Source organism: Telmatherina bonti, assembly GCF_933228915.1.
Source record: "Telmatherina bonti genome assembly, chromosome: 19".
Taxonomy (NCBI): domain Eukaryota; kingdom Metazoa; phylum Chordata; class Actinopteri; order Atheriniformes; family Telmatherinidae; genus Telmatherina; species Telmatherina bonti.
Genome location: NC_136617.1, coordinates 5,738,305 through 5,763,912, shown reverse-complemented (window position 1 = coordinate 5,763,912; position 25,608 = coordinate 5,738,305). Strand labels below are relative to the sequence as shown.

General features: G+C 53.0%; 1 protein-coding gene across 1 annotated transcript in view; it reads right to left on the bottom strand.

The window, feature by feature from the left end:
• LOC306770059 (lamin-A-like) overlaps positions 1-21,495 on the bottom strand; it is a gene marked incomplete at its 5' end in the record, with an annotated part of 37,357 nt that extends 15,862 nt beyond the window's left edge. Inside the window, 2 exons of the mRNA XM_079258844.1 lie at positions 17,875-18,031; positions 21,158-21,495. Coding sequence (XP_079114970.1) covers positions 17,875-18,031; positions 21,158-21,495 — 495 coding nt within the window. The remainder of the gene's footprint in view (positions 1-17,874; positions 18,032-21,157) is intronic.
• Between the last annotated feature and the right edge of the window lie 4,113 nt (positions 21,496-25,608).

Below are 25,608 nucleotides of genomic sequence, written 5' to 3'. Positions count from 1 at the left end.
GAGGAGAGAACATGGAGGAGGTCAACATGGAGGAGGTGAACATGGAGGAGGTCAACATGGAGGAGAGAACATGGAGGAGAGAACATGGAGGAGAGAACATGGAGGAGGTCAACATGGAGGAGAGAACATGGAGGAGGTCAACATGGAGGAGGAGAACATGGAGGAGGTCAACATGGAGGAGAGAACATGGAGGAGGTCAACATGGAGGAGAGAACATGGAGGAGGTCAACATGGAGGAGGTGAACATGGAGGAGGTCAACATGGAGGAGAGAACATGGAGGAGAGAACATGGAGGAGGTCAACATGGAGGAGAGAACATGGAGGAGAGAACATGGAGGAGGTCAACATGGAGGAGAGAACATGGAGGAGGTCAACATGGAGGAGAGAACATGGAGGAGGTCAACATGGAGGAGAGAACATGGAGGAGGTCAACATGGAGGAGGTGAACATGGAGGAGGTCAACATGGAGGAGGAGAACATGGAGGAGGTCAACATGGAGGAGAGAACATGGAGGAGGTCAACATGGAGGAGAGAACATGGAGGAGGTCAACATGGAGGAGGAGAACATGGAGGAGGTCAACATGGAGGAGAGAACATGGAGGAGGTCAACATGGAGGAGGAGAACATGGAGGAGGTCAACATGGAGGAGAGAACATGGAGGAGAGAACATGGAGGAGGTCAACATGGAGGAGAGAACATGGAGGAGGTCAACATGGAGGAGGAGAACATGGAGGAGAGAACATGGAGGAGGTCAACATGGAGGAGAGAACATGGAGGAGAGAACATGGAGGAGGTCAACATGGAGGAGAGAACATGGAGGAGGTCAACATGGAGGAGAGAACATGGAGGAGGTCAACATGGAGGAGGAGAACATGGAGGAGGTCAACATGGAGGAGAGAACATGGAGGAGGTCAACATGGAGGAGGAGAACATGGAGGAGGTCAACATGGAGGAGAGAACATGGAGGAGGTCAACATGGAGGAGGAGAACATGGAGGAGGTCAACATGGAGGAGAGAACATGGAGGAGGTCAACATGGAGGAGGTGAACATGGAGGAGAGAACATGGAGGAGGTCAACATGGAGGAGAGAACATGGAGGAGGTCAACATGGAGGAGGAGAACATGGAGGAGAGAACATGGAGGAGGTCAACATGGAGGAGGTCAACATGGAGGAGAGAACATGGAGGAGAGAACATGGAGGAGGTCAACATGGAGGAGAGAACATGGAGGAGGTCAACATGGAGGAGGTCAACATGGAGGAGGTCAACATGGAGGAGGTCAACATGGAGGAGAGAACATGGAGGAGGTCAACATGGAGGAGGTCAACATGGAGGAGAGAACATGGAGGAGGTCAACATGGAGGAGAGAACATGGAGGAGGTCAACATGGAGGAGAGAACATGGAGGAGGTCAACATGGAGTAGGAGAACATGGAGGAGGTGAACATGGAGGAGGTCAACATGGAGGAGAGAACATGGAGGAGGTCAACATGGAGGAGGAGAACATGGAGAAGGTCAACATGGAGGAGAGAACATGGAGGAGGTCAACATGGAGGAGGAGAACATGGAGGAGGTCAACATGGAGGAGAGAACATGGAGGAGAGAACATGGAGGAGGTCAACATGGAGGAGAGAACATGGAGGAGAGAAAATGGAGGAGGAGAACATGGAGTAGGTGAGCATGGAGGAGGAGAACATGGAGGAGAGAACATGGAGGAGGTCAACATGGAGGAGGTGAACATGGAGGAGAGAACATGGAGGAGGTCAACATGGAGGAGGAGAACATGGAGGAGAGAACATGGAGGAGGTCAACATGGAGGAGAGAACATGGAGGAGAGAACATGGAGGAGGTCAACATGGAGGAGAGAACATGGAGGAGGTCAACATGGAGGAGAGAACATGGAGGAGGTCAACATGGAGGAGGAGAACATGGAGGAGGTCAACATGGAGGAGAGAACATGGAGGAGGTCAACATGGAGGAGGAGAACATGGAGGAGGTCAACATGGAGGAGAGAACATGGAGGAGGTCAACATGGAGGAGGAGAACATGGAGGAGGTCAACATGGAGGAGAGAACATGGAGGAGGTCAACATGGAGGAGGTGAACATGGAGGAGGTCAACATGGAGGAGAGAACATGGAGTAGGTCAACATGGAGGAGAGAACATGGAGGAGGTCAACATGGAGGAGGAGAACATGGAGGAGAGAACATGGAGGAGGTCAACATGGAGGACAGAACATGGAGGAGAGAACATGGAGGAGGTCAACATGGAGGAGAGAACATGGAGGAGGTCAACATGGAGGAGGTCAACATGGAGGAGGTCAACATGGAGGAGAGAACATGGAGGAGGTCAACATGGAGGAGGTCAACATGGAGGAGAGAACATGGAGGAGGTCAACATGGAGGAGAGAACATGGAGGAGGTCAACATGGAGGAGAGAACATGGAGGAGGTCAACATGGAGTAGGAGAACATGGAGGAGGTGAACATGGAGGAGGTCAACATGGAGGAGAGAACATGGAGGAGGTCAACATGGAGGAGGAGAACATGGAGAAGGTCAACATGGAGGAGAGAACATGGAGGAGGTCAACATGGAGGAGGAGAACATGGAGGAGGTCAACATGGAGGAGAGAACATGGAGGAGAGAACATGGAGGAGGTCAACATGGAGGAGAGAACATGGAGGAGAGAAAATGGAGGAGGAGAACATGGAGTAGGTGAGCATGGAGGAGGAGAACATGGAGGAGAGAACATGGAGGAGGTCAACATGGAGGAGGTGAACATGGAGGAGAGAACATGGAGGAGGTCAACATGGAGGAGGTGAACATGGAGGAGAGAACATGGAGGAGGAGAACATGGAGGAGAGAACATGGAGGAGGTCAACATGGAGGAGAGAACATGGAGGAGGTCAACATGGAGGAGGAGAACATGGAGGAGGTGAACATGGAGGAGAGAACATGGAGGAGGTCAACATGGAGGAGGAGAACATGGAGGAGGTCAACATGGAGGAGGTGAACATGGAGGAGGTCAACATGGAGGAGAGAACATGGAGGAGAGAACATGGAGGAGGTCAACATGGAGGAGAGAACATGGAGGAGGTCAACATGGAGGAGAGAACATGGAGGAGGTCAACATGGAGGAGGAGAACATGGAGGAGGTCAACATGGAGGAGAGAACATGGAGGAGGTCAACATGGAGGAGGAGAACATGGAGGAGGTCAACATGGAGGAGAGAACATGGAGGAGGTCAACATGGAGGAGGAGAACATGGAGGAGGTCAACATGGAGGAGAGAACATGGAGGAGGTCAACATGGAGGAGGTGAACATGGAGGAGAGAACATGGAGGAGGTCAACATGGAGGAGAGAACATGGAGGAGGTCAACATGGAGGAGGAGAACATGGAGGAGAGAACATGGAGGAGGTCAACATGGAGGAGGTCAACATGGAGGAGAGAACATGGAGGAGAGAACATGGAGGAGGTCAACATGGAGGAGGTCAACATGGAGGAGGTCAACATGGAGGAGGTCAACATGGAGGAGAGAACATGGAGGAGGTCAACATGGAGGAGGTCAACATGGAGGAGAGAACATGGAGGAGGTCAACATGGAGGAGAGAACATGGAGGAGGTCAACATGGAGGAGAGAACATGGAGGAGGTCAACATGGAGTAGGAGAACATGGAGGAGGTGAACATGGAGGAGGTCAACATGGAGGAGAGAACATGGAGGAGGTCAACATGGAGGAGGAGAACATGGAGAAGGTCAACATGGAGGAGAGAACATGGAGGAGGTCAACATGGAGGAGGAGAACATGGAGGAGGTCAACATGGAGGAGAGAACATGGAGGAGAGAACATGGAGGAGGTCAACATGGAGGAGAGAACATGGAGGAGAGAAAATGGAGGAGGAGAACATGGAGTAGGTGAGCATGGAGGAGGAGAACATGGAGGAGAGAACATGGAGGAGGTCAACATGGAGGAGGTGAACATGGAGGAGAGAACATGGAGGAGGTCAACATGGAGGAGGAGAACATGGAGGAGAGAACATGGAGGAGGTCAACATGGAGGAGAGAACATGGAGGAGAGAACATGGAGGAGGTCAACATGGAGGAGAGAACATGGAGGAGGTCAACATGGAGGAGAGAACATGGAGGAGGTCAACATGGAGGAGGAGAACATGGAGGAGGTCAACATGGAGGAGAGAACATGGAGGAGGTCAACATGGAGGAGGAGAACATGGAGGAGGTCAACATGGAGGAGAGAACATGGAGGAGGTCAACATGGAGGAGGAGAACATGGAGGAGGTCAACATGGAGGAGAGAACATGGAGGAGGTCAACATGGAGGAGGTGAACATGGAGGAGGTCAACATGGAGGAGAGAACATGGAGTAGGTCAACATGGAGGAGAGAACATGGAGGAGGTCAACATGGAGGAGGAGAACATGGAGGAGAGAACATGGAGGAGGTCAACATGGAGGACAGAACATGGAGGAGAGAACATGGAGGAGGTCAACATGGAGGAGAGAACATGGAGGAGGTCAACATGGAGGAGGTCAACATGGAGGAGGTCAACATGGAGGAGAGAACATGGAGGAGGTCAACATGGAGGAGGTCAACATGGAGGAGAGAACATGGAGGAGGTCAACATGGAGGAGAGAACATGGAGGAGGTCAACATGGAGGAGAGAACATGGAGGAGGTCAACATGGAGTAGGAGAACATGGAGGAGGTGAACATGGAGGAGGTCAACATGGAGGAGAGAACATGGAGGAGGTCAACATGGAGGAGGAGAACATGGAGAAGGTCAACATGGAGGAGAGAACATGGAGGAGGTCAACATGGAGGAGGAGAACATGGAGGAGGTCAACATGGAGGAGAGAACATGGAGGAGAGAACATGGAGGAGGTCAACATGGAGGAGAGAACATGGAGGAGAGAAAATGGAGGAGGAGAACATGGAGTAGGTGAGCATGGAGGAGGAGAACATGGAGGAGAGAACATGGAGGAGGTCAACATGGAGGAGGTGAACATGGAGGAGAGAACATGGAGGAGGTCAACATGGAGGAGGTGAACATGGAGGAGAGAACATGGAGGAGGAGAACATGGAGGAGAGAACATGGAGGAGGTCAACATGGAGGAGAGAACATGGAGGAGGTCAACATGGAGGAGGAGAACATGGAGGAGGTGAACATGGAGGAGAGAACATGGAGGAGGTCAACATGGAGGAGGAGAACATGGAGGAGGTCAACATGGAGGAGGTGAACATGGAGGAGGTCAACATGGAGGAGAGAACATGGAGGAGAGAACATGGAGGAGGTCAACATGGAGGAGAGAACATGGAGGAGGTCAACATGGAGGAGAGAACATGGAGGAGGTCAACATGGAGGAGGTGAACATGGAGGAGGTCAACATGTAGGAGGTGAACATGGAGGAGGTCAACATGGAGGAGAGAACATGGAGGAGGTCAACATGGAGGAGGAGAACATGGAGGAGGTCAACATGGAGGAGAGAACATGGAGGAGGTCAACATGGAGGAGGAGAACATGGAGGAGGTCAACATGGAGGAGGAGAACATGGAGGAGGTGAACATGGAGGAGGTCAACATGGAGGAGAGAACATGGAGGAGGTCAACATGGAGGAGGAGAACATGGAGGAGGTCAACATGGAGGAGAGAACATGGAGGAGGTCAACATGGAGGAGGAGAACATGGAGGAGGTCAACATGGAGGAGAGAACATGGAGGAGGTCAACATGGAGGAGAGAACATGGAGGAGGTCAACATGGAGGAGGAGAACATGGAGGAGGTCAACATGGAGGAGAGAACATGGAGGAGGTCAACATGGAGGAGGAGAACATGGAGGAGGTCAACATGGAGGAGAGAACATGGAGGAGGAGAACATGGAGGAGGTGAACATGGAGGAGGTCAACATGGAGGAGAGAACATGGAGGAGGTCAACATGGAGGAGGAGAACATGGAGGAGGTCAACATGGAGGAGGAGAACATGGAGGAGGAGAACATGGAGGAGGTCAACATGGAGGAGAGAACATGGAGGAGGTCAACATGGAGGAGGTGAACATGGAGGAGGTCAACATGGAGGAGAGAACATGGAGGAGGAGAACATGGAGGAGGTGAACATGGAGGAGGTCAACATGGAGGAGAGAACATGGAGGAGGTCAACATGGAGGAGAGAACATGGAGGAGGTGAACATGGAGGAGGTCAACATGGAGGAGAGAACATGGAGGAGGTCAACATGGAGGAGGAGAACATGGAGGAGGTCAACATGGAGGAGGAGAACATGGAGGAGGTCAACATGGAGGAGAGAACATGGAGGAGGTCAACATGGAGGAGAGAACATGGAGGAGGTCAACATGGAGGAGGAGAACATGGAGGAGGTCAACATGGAGGAGAGAACATGGAGGAGGTCAACATGGAGGAGGAGAACATGGAGGAGGTCAACATGGAGGAGAGAACATGGAGGAGGTCAACATGGAGGAGAGAACATGGAGGAGGTCAACATGGAGGAGAGAACATGGAGGAGGAGAACATGGAGGAGGTGAACATGGAGGAGGTCAACATGGAGGAGAGAACATGGAGGAGGTCAACATGGAGGAGAGAACATGGAGGAGGTGAACATGGAGGAGGTCAACATGGAGGAGAGAACATGGAGGAGGTCAACATGGAGGAGGAGAACATGGAGGAGAGAACATGGAGGAGGTCAACATGGAGGAGGAGAACATGGAGGAGGTCAACATGGAGGAGAGAACATGGAGGAGAGAACATGGAGGAGAGAACATGGAGGAGGAGAACATGGAGGAGGTGAACATGGAGGAGGTCAACATGGAGGAGGAGAACATGGAGGAGGTAAACATGGAGGAGAGAACATGGAGGAGGTCAACATGGAGGAGGTCAACATGGAGGAGGAGAACATGGAGGAGGTCAACATGGAGGAGGAGAACATGGAGGAGGTCAACATGGAGGAGAGAACATGGAGGAGAGAACATGGAGGAGGTCAACATGGAGGAGGTCAACATGGAGGAGGAGAACATGGAGGAGGTCAACATGGAGGAGAGAACATGGAGGAGGTCAACATGGAGGAGAGAACATGGAGGAGGTCAACATGGAGGAGGAGAACATGGAGGAGGTCAACATGGAGGAGAGAACATGGAGGAGGTCAACATGGAGGAGGAGAACATGGAGGAGGTCAACATGGAGGAGAGAACATGGAGGAGGTCAACATGGAGGAGGAGAACATGGAGGAGGTCAACATGGAGGAGAGAACATGGAGGAGGTCAACATGGAGGAGGTGAACATGGAGGAGGTCAACATGGAGGAGAGAACATGGAGTAGGTCAACATGGAGGAGAGAACATGGAGGAGGTCAACATGGAGGAGGAGAACATGGAGGAGAGAACATGGAGGAGGTCAACATGGAGGACAGAACATGGAGGAGAGAACATGGAGGAGGTCAACATGGAGGAGAGAACATGGAGGAGGTCAACATGGAGGAGGTCAACATGGAGGAGGTCAACATGGAGGAGAGAACATGGAGGAGGTCAACATGGAGGAGGTCAACATGGAGGAGAGAACATGGAGGAGGTCAACATGGAGGAGAGAACATGGAGGAGGTCAACATGGAGGAGAGAACATGGAGGAGGTCAACATGGAGTAGGAGAACATGGAGGAGGTGAACATGGAGGAGGTCAACATGGAGGAGAGAACATGGAGGAGGTCAACATGGAGGAGGAGAACATGGAGAAGGTCAACATGGAGGAGAGAACATGGAGGAGGTCAACATGGAGGAGGAGAACATGGAGGAGGTCAACATGGAGGAGAGAACATGGAGGAGAGAACATGGAGGAGGTCAACATGGAGGAGAGAACATGGAGGAGAGAAAATGGAGGAGGAGAACATGGAGTAGGTGAGCATGGAGGAGGAGAACATGGAGGAGAGAACATGGAGGAGGTCAACATGGAGGAGGTGAACATGGAGGAGAGAACATGGAGGAGGTCAACATGGAGGAGGTGAACATGGAGGAGAGAACATGGAGGAGGAGAACATGGAGGAGAGAACATGGAGGAGGTCAACATGGAGGAGAGAACATGGAGGAGGTCAACATGGAGGAGGAGAACATGGAGGAGGTGAACATGGAGGAGAGAACATGGAGGAGGTCAACATGGAGGAGGAGAACATGGAGGAGGTCAACATGGAGGAGGTGAACATGGAGGAGGTCAACATGGAGGAGAGAACATGGAGGAGAGAACATGGAGGAGGTCAACATGGAGGAGAGAACATGGAGGAGGTCAACATGGAGGAGAGAACATGGAGGAGGTCAACATGGAGGAGGTGAACATGGAGGAGGTCAACATGTAGGAGGTGAACATGGAGGAGGTCAACATGGAGGAGAGAACATGGAGGAGGTCAACATGGAGGAGGAGAACATGGAGGAGGTCAACATGGAGGAGAGAACATGGAGGAGGTCAACATGGAGGAGGAGAACATGGAGGAGGTCAACATGGAGGAGGAGAACATGGAGGAGGTGAACATGGAGGAGGTCAACATGGAGGAGAGAACATGGAGGAGGTCAACATGGAGGAGGAGAACATGGAGGAGGTCAACATGGAGGAGAGAACATGGAGGAGGTCAACATGGAGGAGGAGAACATGGAGGAGGTCAACATGGAGGAGAGAACATGGAGGAGGTCAACATGGAGGAGAGAACATGGAGGAGGTCAACATGGAGGAGGAGAACATGGAGGAGGTCAACATGGAGGAGAGAACATGGAGGAGGTCAACATGGAGGAGGAGAACATGGAGGAGGTCAACATGGAGGAGAGAACATGGAGGAGGAGAACATGGAGGAGGTGAACATGGAGGAGGTCAACATGGAGGAGAGAACATGGAGGAGGTCAACATGGAGGAGGAGAACATGGAGGAGGTCAACATGGAGGAGGAGAACATGGAGGAGGAGAACATGGAGGAGGTCAACATGGAGGAGAGAACATGGAGGAGGTCAACATGGAGGAGGTGAACATGGAGGAGGTCAACATGGAGGAGAGAACATGGAGGAGGAGAACATGGAGGAGGTGAACATGGAGGAGGTCAACATGGAGGAGAGAACATGGAGGAGGTCAACATGGAGGAGAGAACATGGAGGAGGTGAACATGGAGGAGGTCAACATGGAGGAGAGAACATGGAGGAGGTCAACATGGAGGAGGAGAACATGGAGGAGGTCAACATGGAGGAGGAGAACATGGAGGAGGTCAACATGGAGGAGAGAACATGGAGGAGGTCAACATGGAGGAGAGAACATGGAGGAGGTCAACATGGAGGAGGAGAACATGGAGGAGGTCAACATGGAGGAGAGAACATGGAGGAGGTCAACATGGAGGAGGAGAACATGGAGGAGGTCAACATGGAGGAGAGAACATGGAGGAGGTCAACATGGAGGAGAGAACATGGAGGAGGTCAACATGGAGGAGAGAACATGGAGGAGGAGAACATGGAGGAGGTGAACATGGAGGAGGTCAACATGGAGGAGAGAACATGGAGGAGGTCAACATGGAGGAGAGAACATGGAGGAGGTGAACATGGAGGAGGTCAACATGGAGGAGAGAACATGGAGGAGGTCAACATGGAGGAGGAGAACATGGAGGAGAGAACATGGAGGAGGTCAACATGGAGGAGGAGAACATGGAGGAGGTCAACATGGAGGAGAGAACATGGAGGAGAGAACATGGAGGAGAGAACATGGAGGAGGAGAACATGGAGGAGGTGAACATGGAGGAGGTCAACATGGAGGAGGAGAACATGGAGGAGGTAAACATGGAGGAGAGAACATGGAGGAGGTCAACATGGAGGAGGTCAACATGGAGGAGGAGAACATGGAGGAGGTCAACATGGAGGAGGAGAACATGGAGGAGGTCAACATGGAGGAGAGAACATGGAGGAGAGAACATGGAGGAGGTCAACATGGAGGAGGTCAACATGGAGGAGGAGAACATGGAGGAGGTCAACATGGAGGAGGAGAACATGGAGGAGGTGAACATGGAGGAGAGAACGTGGAGGAGGTCAACATGGAGGAGGTGAACATGGAGGAGGTCAACATGGAGGAGAGAACATGGAGGAGAGAACATGGAGGAGGTCAACATGGAGGAGAGAACATGGAGGAGAGAACATGGAGGAGGTCAACATGGAGGAGAGAACATGGAGGAGGTCAACATGGAGGAGAGAACATGGAGGAGGTCAACATGGAGGAGAGAACATGGAGGAGGTCAACATGGAGGAGGTGAACATGGAGGAGGTCAACATGGAGGAGAGAACATGGAGGAGAGAACATGGAGGAGGTCAACATGGAGGAGAGAACATGGAGGAGAGAACATGGAGGAGGTCAACATGGAGGAGAGAACATGGAGGAGGTCAACATGGAGGAGAGAACATGGAGGAGGTCAACATGGAGGAGAGAACATGGAGGAGGTCAACATGGAGGAGGTGAACATGGAGGAGGTCAACATGGAGGAGAGAACATGGAGGAGGAGAACATGGAGGAGGTGAACATGGAGGAGGTCAACATGGAGGAGGTGAACATGGAGGAGGAGAACATGGAGGAGGTCAACATGGAGGAGGAGCACATGGAGGAGGTGAACATGGAGGAGGTGAACATGGAGGAGAGAACATGGAGGAGGAGAACATGGAGGAGGTGAACATGGAGGAGGTCAACATGGAGGAGAGAACATGGAGGAGGAGAACATGGAGGAGGTGAACATGGAGGAGGTCAACATGGAGGAGAGAACATGGAGGAGAGAACATGGAGGAGGAGCACATGGAGGAGGTGAACATGGAGGAGGTGAACATGGAGGAGGTCAACATGGAGGAGGAGAACATGGAGGAGGTCAACATGGAGGAGAGAACATGGAGGAGAGAACATGGAGGAGGTCAACATGGAGGAGGTCAACATGGAGGAGGAGAACATGGAGGAGGTCAACATGGAGGAGGAGAACATGGAGGAGGTCAACATGGAGGAGAGAACATGGAGGAGAGAACATGGAGGAGGTCAACATGGAGGAGGTCAACATGGAGGAGGAGAACATGGAGGAGGTCAACATGGAGGAGGAGAACATGGAGGAGGTGAACATGGAGGAGAGAACATGGAGGAGGTCAACATGGAGGAGGTGAACATGGAGGAGGTCAACATGGAGGAGAGAACATGGAGGAGAGAACATGGAGGAGGTCAACATGGAGGAGAGAACATGGAGGAGAGAACATGGAGGAGGTCAACATGGAGGAGAGAACATGGAGGAGGTCAACATGGAGGAGAGAACATGGAGGAGGTCAACATGGAGGAGAGAACATGGAGGAGGTCAACATGGAGGAGGTGAACATGGAGGAGGTCAACATGGAGGAGAGAACATGGAGGAGAGAACATGGAGGAGGTCAACATGGAGGAGAGAACATGGAGGAGAGAACATGGAGGAGGTCAACATGGAGGAGAGAACATGGAGGAGGTCAACATGGAGGAGAGAACATGGAGGAGGTCAACATGGAGGAGAGAACATGGAGGAGGTCAACATGGAGGAGGTGAACATGGAGGAGGTCAACATGGAGGAGAGAACATGGAGGAGGAGAACATGGAGGAGGTGAACATGGAGGAGGTCAACATGGAGGAGGTGAACATGGAGGAGGAGAACATGGAGGAGGTCAACATGGAGGAGGAGCACATGGAGGAGGTGAACATGGAGGAGGTGAACATGGAGGAGAGAACATGGAGGAGGAGAACATGGAGGAGGTGAACATGGAGGAGGTCAACATGGAGGAGAGAACATGGAGGAGGAGAACATGGAGGAGGTGAACATGGAGGAGGTCAACATGGAGGAGAGAACATGGAGGAGAGAACATGGAGGAGGTCAACATGGAGGAGAGAACATGGAGGAGGTCAACATGGAGGAGAGAACATGGAGGAGGTCAACATGGAGGAGGAGCACATGGAGGAGGTGAACATGGAGGAGGTGAACATGGAGGAGAGAACATGGAGGAGGAGAACATGGAGGAGGTGAACATGGAGGAGGTCAACATGGAGGAGAGAACATGGAGGAGGAGAACATGGAGGAGGTGAACATGGAGGAGGTCAACATGGAGGAGAGAACATGGAGGAGAGAACATGGAGGAGGAGAACATGGAGGAGAGAACATGGAGGAGGAGAACATGGAGGAGAGAACATGGAGGAGAGAACATGGAGGAGGTGAACATGGAGGAGGAGCACATGGAGGAGGAGAACATGGAGGAGAGAACATGGAGGAGGAGCACATGGAGGAGGAGAACATGGAGGAGAGAACATGGAGGAGGTGAACATGGAGGAGAGAACATGGAGGAGGTGAACATGGAGGAGGAGAACATGGAGGAGAGGACATGGAGGAGAGAACATGGAGGAGAGAACATGGAGGAGGTGAACATGGAGGAGGAGAACATGGAGGAGAGAACATGGAGGAGAGAACATGGAGGAGGAGCACATGGAGGAGGAGAACATGGAGGAGAGAACATGGAGGAGGAGCACATGGAGGAGGAGAACATGGAGGAGAGAACATGGAGGAGGAGCACATGGAGGAGGAGAACATGGAGGAGAGAACATGGAGGAGGAGCACATGGAGGAGGAGAACATGGAGGAGAGAACATGGAGGAGGTGAACATGGAGGAGAGAACATGGAGGAGGTGAACATGGAGGAGGAGAACATGGAGGAGAGAACATGGAGGAGAGAACATGGAGGAGGAGAACATGGAGGAGGAGAACATGGAGGAGAGAACATGGAGGAGGTGAACATGGAGGAGGAGCACATGGAGGAGAGAACATGGAGGAGAGAACATGGAGGAGGTGAACATGGAGGAGAGAACATGGAGGAGGTGAACATGAAGGAGGAGCACATGGAGGAGGTGAACATGGAGGAGAGAACATGGAGGAGGAGAACATGGAGGAGGTGAACATGGAGGAGGTGAACATGGAGGAGGAGAACATGGAGGAGGTGAACATGGAGGTGAACATGGAGGAGAACATGGAGGAGGTGAACATGGAGGAGGTGAACATGGAAGTGAGCATGGAGGAGGAGAACATGGAGGAGAGAACATGGAGGACGTGAACATGGAGGAGGAGCACATGGAGGAGAGAACATGGAGGAGAGAACATGGAGGAGGTGAACATGGAGGAGAGAACATGGAGGAGGTGAACATGAAGGAGGAGCACATGGAGGAGGTGAACATGGAGGAGAGAACATGGAGGAGGAGAACATGGAGGAGGTGAACATGGAGGAGAGAACATGGAGGAGGAGAACATGGAGGAGGTGAACATGGAGGAGGAGAACATGGAGGAGGTGAACATGGAGGTGAACATGGAGGAGAACATGGAGGAGGTGAACATGGAGGAGGTGAACATGGAGGAGGTGAACATGGAGGTGAACATGGAGGAGAACATGGAGGAGGTGAACATGGAGGTGAACATGGAGGAGAGAACATGGAGGAGAACATGGAGGAGGTGAGCATGGAGGAAAAGAACATGGAGGAGGAGCACATGGAGGAGGTGAACATGGAGGAGAGAACATGGAGGAGGAGAACATGGAGGAGGTGAACATGGAGGTGAGCATGGAGGAGGAGAACATGGAGGAGGAGGACATGGAGGAGGAGCACATGGAGGAGGTGAACATGGAGGAGGAGGACATGGAGGAGGAGCACATGGAGGAGGTGAACATGGAGGAGGTGAACATGGAGAAGAACATGGAGGAGGAGAACATGGAGAGGAGAACATGGAGGAGGACATGGAGGAGGTGAGCATAGAGGAGGTCAACATGGAGGAGGAGCACATGGAGGAGGTGAACATTGAGGAGGAGAACATGGAGGTGAACATGGAGGAGGAGAACATGGAGGAGGAGAACATGGAGAGGAGGACATGGAGGAGGTGAACATGGAGGAGAACATGGAGGAGGACATGGAGGAGGAGAACATGGAGGAGGACATGGAGGAGGAGAACATGGAGGAGAACATGGAGGAGGACAACATGGAGGAGGAGAACATGGAGGAGAACATGGAGGAGGAGAACATGGAGGAGAGAACATGGAGGAGGAGAACATGGAGGAGCACATGGAGGAGGTGAACATGGAGGAGAGAACATGGAGGAGGAGAACATGGAGGAGGTGAACATGGAGGAGAGAACATGGAGGAGGAGAACATGGAGGAGGTGAACATGGAGGAGGTGAACATGGAGGAGGAGAACATGGAGGAGGAGAACATGGAGGAGAACATGGAGGAGGAGAACATGGAGGAGAACATGGAGGAGGAGAACATGGAGGAGAGAACATGGAGGAGGAGAACATGGAGGAGCACATGGAGGAGGTGAACATGGAGGAGAGAACATGGAGGAGGAGAACATGGAGGAGGTGAACATGGAGGAGAGAACATGGAGGAGGACATGGAGGAGGACAACATGGAGGAGGAGAACATGGAGGAGCACATGGAGGAGGTGAACATGGAGGAGAGAACATGGAGGAGGAGAACATGGAGGAGCACATGGAGGAGGTGAACATGGAGGAGAGAACATGGAGGAGGAGAACATGGAGGAGGTGAACATGGAGGAGAGAACATGGAGGAGGAGAACATGGAGGAGGTGAACATGGAGGAGGTGAACATGGAGGAGGTGAACATGGAGGTGAACATGGAGGAGAACATGGAGGAGGTGAGCATGGAGGAAAAGAACATGGAGGAGGTGAACATGGAGGAGGTGAACATGGAGGTGAGCATGGAGGAGAGAACATGGAGGAGAGAACATGGAGGAGGTGAACATGGAGGAGGAGAACATGGAGGAGAGAACATGGAGGAGAGAACATGGAGGAGGAGCACATGGAGGAGGAGAACATGGAGGAGAGAACATGGAGGAGGAGCACATGGAGGAGGAGAACATGGAGGAGAGAACATGGAGGAGGAGCACATGGAGGAGGAGAACATGGAGGAGCACATGGAGGAGGTGAACATGGAGGAGAGAACATGGAGGAGGAGAACATGGAGGAGAACATGGAGGAGGTGAACATGGAGGAGGTCAACATGGAGGAGAGAACATGGAGGAGGTCAACATGGAGGAGGAGAACATGGAGAAGGTCAACATGGAGGAGAGAACATGGAGGAGGTGAACATGGAGGAGGAGAACATGGAGGAGAGAACATGGAGGAGAGAACATGGAGGAGGAGCACATGGAGGAGGAGAACATGGAGGAGAGAACATGGAGGAGGAGCACATGGAGGAGGAGAACATGGAGGAGAGAACATGGAGGAGGAGCACATGGAGGAGGAGAACATGGAGGAGCACATGGAGGAGGTGAACATGGAGGAGAGAACATGGAGGAGGAGAACATGGAGGAGCACATGGAGGAGGTGAACATGGAGGAGAGAACATGGAGGAGGAGAACATGGAGGAGGTGAACATGGAGGAGAGAACATGGAGGAGGAGAACATGGAGGAGGTGAACATGGAGGAGGTGAACATGGAGGTGAACATGGAGGAGAACATGGAGGAGGTGAGCATGGAGGAAAAGAACATGGAGGAGGTGAACATGGAGGAGGTGAACATGGAGGTGAGCATGGAGGAGGAGAACATGGAGGAGGAGGACATGGAGGAGGAGCACATGGAGGAGGTGAACATGGAGTAGGAGGACATGGAGGAGGAGCACATGGAGGAGGTGAACATGGAGGAGGTGAACATGGAGAAGAACATGGAGGAGGTGAGCATGGAGGAGGTCAACATGGAGGAGAGAACATGGAGAGGAGAACATGGAGGAGGAGAACATGGAGAGGAGAACATGGAGGAGGACATGGAGGAGGTGAGCATGGAGGAGGTGAACATGGAGGAGGAGCACATGGAGGAGGTGAACATTGAGGAGGAGAACATGGAGGTGAACATGGAGGAGGAGAACATGGAGGAGAACATGGAGGAGGACATGGAGGAGGACAACATTGAGGAGAACATGGAGAGGAGGACATGGAGGAGGTGAACATGGAGGAGAACATGGAGGAGGACATGGAGGAGGAGAACATGGAGGAGGACATGGAGGAGGAGAACATGGAGGAGAACATGGAGGAGGACAACATGGAGGAGGAGAACATGGAGGAGAACATGGAGGAGGAGAACATGGAGGAGAGAACATGGAGGAGGAGAACATGGAGGAGCACATGGAGGAGGTGAACATGGAGGAGAGAACATGGAGGAGGAGAACATGGAGGAGGTGAACATGGAGGAGAGAACATGGAGGAGGAGAACATGGAGGAGGTGAACATGGAGGAGGTGAACATGGAGGAGGAGAACATGGAGGAGGAGAACATGGAGGAGAACATGGAGGAGGAGAACATGGAGGAGGAGAACATGGAGGAGAACATGGAGGAGGAGAACATGGAGGAGAGAACATGGAGGAGGAGAACATGGAGGAGCACATGGAGGAGGTGAACATGGAGGACAGAACATGGAGGAGGAGAACATGGAGGAGGTGAACATGGAGGAGAGAACATGGAGGAGGACATGGAGGAGGACAACATGGAGGAGGAGAACATGGAGGAGCACATGGAGGAGGTGAACATGGAGGAGAGAACATGGAGGAGGAGAACATGGAGGAGCACATGGAGGAGGTGAACATGGAGGAGAGAACATGGAGGAGGAGAACATGGAGGAGGTGAACATGGAGGAGAGAACATGGAGGAGGAGAACATGGAGGAGGTGAACATGGAGGAGGTGAACATGGAGGAGGTGAACATGGAGGTGAACATGGAGGAGAACATGGAGGAGGTGAGCATGGAGGAAAAGAACATGGAGGAGGTGAACATGGAGGAGGTGAACATGGAGGTGAGCATGGAGGAGGAGAACATGGAGGAGGAGGACATGGAGGAGGAGCACATGGAGGAGGTGAACATGGAGGAGGAGGACATGGAGGAGGAGCACATGGAGGAGGTGAACATGGAGGAGGTGAACATGGAGAAGAACATGGAGGAGGTGAGCATGGAGGAGGTCAACATGGAGGAGAGAACATGGAGAGGAGAACATGGAGGAGGAGAACATGGAGAGGAGAACATGGAGGAGGACATGGAGGAGGTGAGCATGGAGGAGGTGAACATGGAGGAGGAGCACATGGAGGAGGTGAACATTGAGGAGGAGAACATGGAGGTGAACATGGAGGAGGAGAACATGGAGGAGAACATGGAGGAGGACATGGAGGAGGACAACATTGAGGAGAACATGGAGAGGAGGACATGGAGGAGGTGAACATGGAGGAGAACATGGAGGAGGACATGGAGGAGGAGAACATGGAGGAGGTGAACATGGAGGAGGAGAACATGGAGGAGGACATGGAGGAGGACAACATGGAGGAGAACATGGAGGAGGACAACATGGAGGAGGAGAACATGGAGGAGAACATGGAGGAGGAGAACATGGAGGAGGACATGGAGGAGGACAACATGGAGGAGGACATGGAGGAGGACAACATGGAGGAGGAGAACATGGAGGAGGAGAACATGGAGGAGGACAACATGGAGGAGGAGAACATGGAGGAGGACATGGAGGAGGACAACATGGAGGAGAACATGGAGGAGGAGAACATGGAGGAGGAGAACATGGAGGAGGAGAACATGGAGGAGGACAACATGGAGGAGGAGAACATGGAGGAGGACATGGAGGAGGAGAACATGGAGGAGGACATGGAGGAGGACAACATGGAGGAGGAGAACATGGAGGAGAACATGGAGGAGGAGAACATGGAGGAGGACATGGAGGAGGAGAACATGGAGGAGGACATGGAGGAGGAGAAAGTGAATGAGGAGAATGGAAACAAGGATAGGAGACTAAACGTCGGGGGAGGTCTTCTCCACCCCACCTTGGCGACCTGCGCCTTCAGGTCCCGGTTCTCAACCTCCAGGCTCCTCTTCTCCCCCAGCGCCGTGGTCAGGGAGGCGTCCTTGGAGTTGAGCAGAGCCTCCAGGTCCTTCAGCCTCTGCAGGGCGGCTGCCAGCTCCGACTCCTTCCTGGTGTTCCTGCAGAGAGACAGGGTCAGGGTGGAGCTGCAGAGAGACAGGGTCAGGGTGGAGCTGCAGAGAGACAGGGTCAGGGTGGAGCTCTAGAGAGACAGGGTCAGGGTGGAGCTGCAGAGAGACAGGGTCAGGGTGGAGCTGCAGAGAGAAAGGGTCAGGGTGGAGCTCCAGAGAGACAGGGTCAGGGTGGAGCTGCAGAGAGACAGGGTCAGGGTGGAGCTGCAGAGAGACAGGGTCAGGGTGGAGCTCTAGAGAGACAGGGTCAGGGTGGAGCTGCAGAGAGACAGGGTCAGGGTGGAGCTGCAGAGAGACAGGGTCAGGGTGGAGCTCCAGAGAGACAGGGTCAGGGTGGAGCTGCAGAGAGACAGGGTCAGGGTGGAGCTGCAGAGAGAAAGGGTCAGGGTGGAGCTCTAGAGAGACAGGGTCAGGGTGGAGCTGCAGAGAGACAGGGTCAGGGTGGAGCTGCAGAGAGACAGGGTCAGGGTGGAGCTGCAGAGAGACAGGGTCAGGGTGGAGCTCCAGAGAGACAGGGTCAGGGTGGAGCTGCAGAGAGACAGGGTCAGGGTGGAGCTGCAGAGAGAAAGGGTCAGGGTGGAGCTGCAGAAGACAAGGTCAGGATGGAGCTCTAGAGAGACAGGGTCAGGGTGGAGCTCCAGAGAGACAGGGTCAGGGTGGAGCTCTAGAGAGACAGGGTCAGGGTGGAGCTCCAGAGAGACAGGGTCAGGGTGGAGCTGCAGAGAGACAGGGTCAGGGTGGAGCTCTAGAGAGACAGGGTCAGGGTGGAGCTCTAGAGAGACAGGGTCAGGGTGGAGCTGCAGAGAGACAGGGTCAGGGTGGAGCTGCAGAGAGACAGGGTCAGGGTGGAGCTGCAGAGAGACAGGGTCAGGGTGGAGCTCTAGAGAGACAGGGTCAGGGTGGAGCTGCAGAGAGACAGGGTCAGGGTGGAGCTGCAGAGAGACAGGGTCAGGGTGGAGCTGCAGAGAGACAGGGTCAGGGTGGAGCTGCAGAGAGAAAGGGTCAGGGTGGAGCTCTAGAGAGACAGGGTCAGGGTGGAGCTGCAGAGAGACAGGGTCAGGGTGGAGCTCTAGAGAGACAGGGTCAGGGTGGAGCTGCAGAGAGACAGGGTCAGGGTGGAGCTCCAGAGAGACAGGGTCAGGGTGGAGCTGCAGAGAGACAGGGTCAGGGTGGAGCTCTAGAGAGACAGGGTCAGGGTGGAGCTGCAGAGAGACAGGGTCAGGGTGGAGCTCCAGAGAGACAGGGTCAGGGTGGAGCTGCAGAGAGAAAGGGTCAGGGTGGAGCTGCAGAAGACAAGGTCAGGATGGAGCTCTAGAGAGACAGGGTCAGGGTGGAGCTCCAGAGAGACAGGGTCAGGGTGGAGCTCTAGAGAGACAGGGTCAGGGTGGAGCTGCAGAGAGACAGGGTCAGGGTGGAGCTGCAGAGAGACAGGGTCAGGGTGGAGCTCTAGAGAGACAGGGTCAGGGTGGAGCTGCAGAGAGACAGGGTCAGGGTGGAGCTCCAGAGAGACAGGGTCAGGGTGGAGCTGCAGAGAGACAGGGTCAGGGTGGAGCTGCAGAGAGACAGGGTCAGGGTGGAGCTCCAGAGAGACAGGGTCAGGGTGGAGCTCTAGAGAGACAGGGTCAGGGTGGAGCTCTAGAGAGACAGGGTCAGGGTGGAGCTGCAGAGAGACAGGGTCAGGGTGGAGCTGCAGAGAGACAGGGTCAGGGTGGAGCTCTAGAGAGACAGGGTCAGGGTGGAGCTGCAGAGAGACAGGGTCAGGGTGGAGCTGCAGAGAGACAGGGTCAGGGTGGAGCTGCAGAGAGACAGGGTCAGGGTGGAGCTGCAGAGAGACAGGGTCAGGGTGGAGCTGCAGAGAGACAGGGTCAGGGTGGAGCTGCAGAGAGACAGGGTCAGGGTGGAGCTCCAGAGAGACAGGGTCAGGGTGGAGCTGCAGAGAGACAGGGTCAGGGTGGAGCTGCAGAGAGACAGGGTCAGGGTGGAGCTGCAGAGAGACAGGGTCAGGGTGGAGCTCCAGAGAGACAGGGTCAGGGTGGAGCTCTGGGATCTGCTGCCGTCCTGCAGACATCAGCTGGGGGGGGGGGGGGGGGGGGGGGGGGGGGGGGGGGGGGAATCTGGTCGCCACAAGCCACATGGCGCTGCCATGGAAACGGCTGCTCTAAGCCAAACACACACACCGTCTCAGTATTTATGGAAAAATGAGACAGTGCCACGTCCTGTGTTTATTATGTTGCTTTGGTGAAGGAGGAGAACGGGGAAGGAGTTAGTCATCGGCTCTGGATGTGGCAGCGGGTCTGGGAGGAGTCTGGGAGGAGGTCTGGGGCCAGGAGGTGTGGAGGAGGTGTGGGAGGAGGTGTGGGGCCAGGAGGTGTGGGAGGAGGTGTGGGGCCAGGAGGTGTGGGAGGAGGTGTGGGGCCAGGAGGTGTAGGAGGAGGTGTGGGGCCAGGAGGTGTGGGAGGAGGTGTGGGGCCAGGAGGTGTGGGAGGAGGTGTGGGAGGAGGTGTGGGAGGAGGTGTGGGGCCAGGAGGTGTGGGAGGAGGTGTGGGAGGAGGTGTGGGGCCAGGAGGTGTGGGAGGAGGTGTGGGAGGAGGTGTGGGGCCAGGAGGTGTGGGAGGAGGTGTGGGGCCAGGAGGTGTGGGGCCAGGAGGTGTGGGGCCAGGAGGCCCGGCGTGGGGCTGCATCGCGGCGAGGACGCCCAGCAGCCGGTATTAGAAGCTGATGAGAGACTGCTGGACGGCGCCGTCTGAAACGCTCCCTCTGACCTGCAGGCAGCCGAGGATTCAGCCCAACGCCGGCGGGAAGACCAGGACTCTTCAGGCAAGCGAACATCTCATGATGATCTGCTGAGTTTCAGAAGCGACGTGTGAAATGTTCAAACCGCCTGGAGGCAGACGGTAACGCCGTTAGAAGTCATGAAAGCAGAAGTGTAGACCGCATGGAGTCTCCTGCAGGACTCGTCTCCACTCAGACCCAAACCACTCCAAGCTGCCCTGAAAACCATCTTTCTCTGCCTCTAAATGACTGGACCCAGTCTGGACTGGTTCCCAGTCTGGACTGGACCCAGTCTGGACTGGTTCCCAGTCTGGACTGGACCCAGTCTGGACTGGTTCCCACCTGGTTTTCAGCTCCTTGTGGTCCTCCCGCAGCTTCCCCAGCTCCAGCTGCAGCCGTGCGCGCTCCTTGGCCACCGAGTCCAGCGTCTGGCGGGCGTCCGCCAGCTCCGTCTCGTAGGCGGCCTTCAGGCCCGTCAGCTCCCGGGTAACCTCCGTCTCGGACTCGGTGATGCGCAGACGCAGGCCGGCGTTCTCGGCCTCCAGAGAGCGAACCTTGTCGATGTAGACGGCCAGGCGGTCGTTGAGGTTGCAGAGGTCCTCCTTCTCCTGCAGCCGGGTGATGCGGTTGGGAGACAGCGGGGTGCTTCCAGCTCCAGGAGCCTTTCTGGGTGTCGCCATTTCCTCTTTCTGCCCTAGAAAAGAAGCAGATATGTCAGGAAACGAACCACCTCCAGGCGTGTCGACAGGTGACAGAAAACGGCTTCAGGCTGGGAGGAGGACTCCTGGGACGCAGAGGAGACGTTTCGTTCATCTGAACACGTTTCTACAAACCGCTGAGAGTTTTACAGGAACAAGATGAATCTACGCCGCCAGGAAGATGCAGAAGTAAAATAAAACCACGAGGAAAATGTCCCTGCAACTCTTCTGTCTGGACTTGCATTAAACACACACACACACACACACACACACACACACACACACACACACACACACACACACACACACACACACACACGGGTGGGGTTGGCAACTCCACCCAGAAGACAAAGAAACATCTTCACCAGGCTTCAGACACACTTACCTTCCTGTAAGCCGTTAGAAGAAGAGACTGGTCCGCTCCGAGGTCTGGACTGGTTTGCTGTGCTGGGAAGAGGATGAGGATGAGGATGGTGGTCTTCGCGCTGCTCAGCTCGTCACTGTGTCTGCAGAGCGACCGAGTGCCCGGGGAGGAAAGAATGAGATGGGAGGAGAGGAGGGAGGTTGGCCTCTGGTTTGGCACGGGAGAGGTGGTTGTTCCTCTGACTGGGACGGCAGCCTGAATGAATGAGTCACCTTCAGCTCCACCAGTACAAACTGGGATTATTCTGAGAGGGCTGGACTGGACTCATTCAGGCAAAGAAAAGCTGAAGGAGTCTTTAACCCTCCAAAGTTTCATCTAGAAGCTTCTCGTCCCGGTCAGACGGGACGTTTCCTCAGACGGCAGATTCAGAGGCTGAAAGGATCTGAAACGACTGCGGAGATAAATACAGCCGAGTTCATCTGTAACAACAGGCTGATTCAAAGTGATTTATAAGAACATTAAAACGTTACAAAATAAGAAGCTTCGTTTCAAACTAAAACAAGAAATAAAGTAAACAACATCCGACAAAGACAAATAAACAAAGTTAAACAAACTTTAAGTTAAATAACTTTGGATATGTCCAAAATTCTGGAGAAAATAGTTTCTGCTCAGCTACATGCCCATCTGAGCAGAAATAATTTATGCGAGGAGTTTCAGTCAGGATTTAGAGCTCATCATAGCACTGAGACGGCATTGGTGAAAGTTACTAATGACCTTCTTATGGCCTCAGACAAAGGACTTGTGTCCGTACTTATCTTGCTTGATCTTAGTGCTGCATTTGATACAGTCGATCATAACATTCTGTTACAAAGACTAGAACAGGTGATTGGAATTACAGGTACAGCGTTAAGCTGGTTTAAATCATATTTATCTGATAGACTTCAGTTTGTTCATGTAAATGACAAGTCCTCCTCACAAACTACAGTAAGTCATGGAGTTCCTCAAGGTTCTGTACTTGGACCAGTACTCTTCACACTGTATATGCTCCCTTTAGGCAAAATTATTAGACAGCATGGAATAAACTTTCATTGTTATGCAGATGATACACAGATATACTTATCCTTTAAACCAGATGAAACAAATCAGCCCAATAGGCTACAAAATTGTCTCATAGACATAACGACTTGGATGTCTAGAAATTTTCTCCTCTTAAACTCAGATAAGACTGAAGTAATTCTCGTTGGATCTGAAAAACTCAGAGCTAAATTTTCCGGTTTTGTAATGAACCTGGATGGCATTACTTTAGCTTCCAGTGCTACAGTGAGAAACCTTGGAGTAATATTTGACCCTGACCTTTCCTTTGGCCCACATATTAAGCAGGTTACTAAAACAGCCTTCTTTCATTTACGTAATATAGCCAAAATTAGGGACATTCTGTCTCGGAGTGATGCAGAAAAACTGGTTCACGCTTTTGTTACTTCGAGACTAGATTACTGTAACTCTATTACTGGGCTGTCCTAAATATGCCCTGAAAAGCCTTCAGCTGATCCAGAATTCTGCAGCCAGAGTCCTGACCAGAACCAGCATGAGAGATCATATTTCTCCAGTTTTAGCCTCTCTTCATTGGCTGCCTGTTGAATCTAGAATAGAATTTAAAATCCTTCTCCTTACATATAAAGCCCTCCACAACCAGGCTCCACTATATATCAAAGACCTCATAGTTCCTTATATACCAAGTAGAGTACTTCGTTCGCAGACTGCAGGCTTACTTGTGGTTCCTAGAGTCTCAAAGAGCCGAGCAGGAGGCAGAGCCTTTGGTTATCAGGCCCCTCTCTTATGGAATAAGCTCCCAGTTAGTGTTAGGGAAGCAGACACCCTCCCCACCTTTAAGACTAGGCTGAAGACTTATCTTTTTGATAAGTCCTATAGCTAGGGATGGTTAGCATCCCTTAGTTATGCTGCTATAGGTTTAGACTGCTGAGGGACATTTCCTGATACACTGAGCTTCTTTCTTTTTCTCTTTATCTCTTTCTTTTACCCCCCCCCCCCCCCCCCCCCCCCATAACAGTGTTGCATCATTAACATGTATGTCTCCTGTCTCAGCAGGTCTCCCTGGCCGGGAGTAGCAGTTCCTGTTGTCTGTTGTCTTTCTGTCCTCTTCCCCCCACACAGCAGAGGCAGATGGCTGCCTGTCCTGAGCCGGATTCTGCCGGAGGTTTCCTTCCTGTTAAAAGGGAGTTTTTTTCCTTCCCACTGTTGCCAGTGTGCTTGCTCAGGATGGGAGATTGAGTTGGACTCAACTCATTCTGTTGGTTTCCTTATATAGGCTGTTATGAATTGGCCTTCATTATGTTTTCCCCTCTGTCTGTAAAGCGTCTTAAGATGGCATTGCCGTGATTTGACGCTATATAAATAAAGTTGAATTGAATTGAATTGAATTGAACTGAAAGGAGTCCGCAGCAGCTGATCCGAGGCATTCTGGACGTTTCTTCCAGACGGTGGAAGTGTTGAGTTGTACAGCTGACACACAGCCAGAGGAACAAACCAGAGAAGAAGAGGAGGAAGAAGACGATGCAGAAACCGCCAAATTAAAAGCACCTGAAGAAGAAACAGAAGGGCTTCAGAACAAAAAAAACGTTGTGGGTTTTTTCTTCTTCTGGTGTTTTCAGACGGTTTCTAGCAGGGGTGTCACACTCCGGTCCTGGAGGGCCGGTATCCGGCAGGTTTTTGTTGTTTCCCGGCACCAACACACTTGATTCAAATTAAATAGATCCAGCAGCTTGTTGTCAACCTGTTTATTCATTTCAGTCAGGTGCGTTGGAGCATGGAGACAACAAAAACCAGCAGGATACCGGCTACGTTACCGCTGCCGACTGCTGCCAGAACATGGAAACAAACCCTGAACTCAGTGCTGCCCTCTGGTGGAGGAACTGACTGAACAATGTAAAAGTTGTGTGGAAGTATGAGGACAAAGACGTATGACGATGTTTGAAATGTACGGCCATATTTATGTAACTAAGGCAGCAGAAATGGGTCTAGAGATGGACAGACGGATCGGTGCGGCGTCTGCAGTAATGCGGACTCTGCGCCGGTCTGTCGTGGTGAAGAAGGAGCTGAGCCAGAAGGCGAAGCTCTCCATTTACCAGTCGATCTACGTTCCTACCCTCACCTATGGTCATGAGCTGTGGGTCGTGACCGAAAGAAGGACATCTCGTATACAGGCGGCTGAAATGAGTTTCCTCCGCAGGGTGGCCGGGCTCTCCCGTAGAGATAGGGTGAGGAGCTTGGTCATCCGGGAGGAGATCAGAGTAGAGCCGCTGCTCCTCCACATCGAGAGGAACCAGTTGAGGTGGCTCGGGCATCTGGTCAGGATGCCTCCTGGACCTCCCTGGTGAGGTGTTCCAGGCACGTCCCTCTGGGAGGAGACCCCGGGGAAGACCCAGGACACGCTGGAGGGATTACATCTCTCGGCTGGCCTGGGAACGCCTCGGGATCCCCCCGCAGAGTTGGCAAATGTGGCTGGGGAGAGGGAAGTCTGGGCTTCCCTGCTTAGGCTGCTGCCTAGCAGGGATAAGCAGCTGAAAATTAAGATGAAGATGAAAGGGAGCAGAAATCGGTCTAGTGATGCAAGTTTGGACTGTGGGAGGAAACCAGGAGAGAACCCACCACAGACTGTATATAAAAGATGGGCGGAGCCTCCGTGACGCCACCCGTAGGTTTCTGAAGAGCTG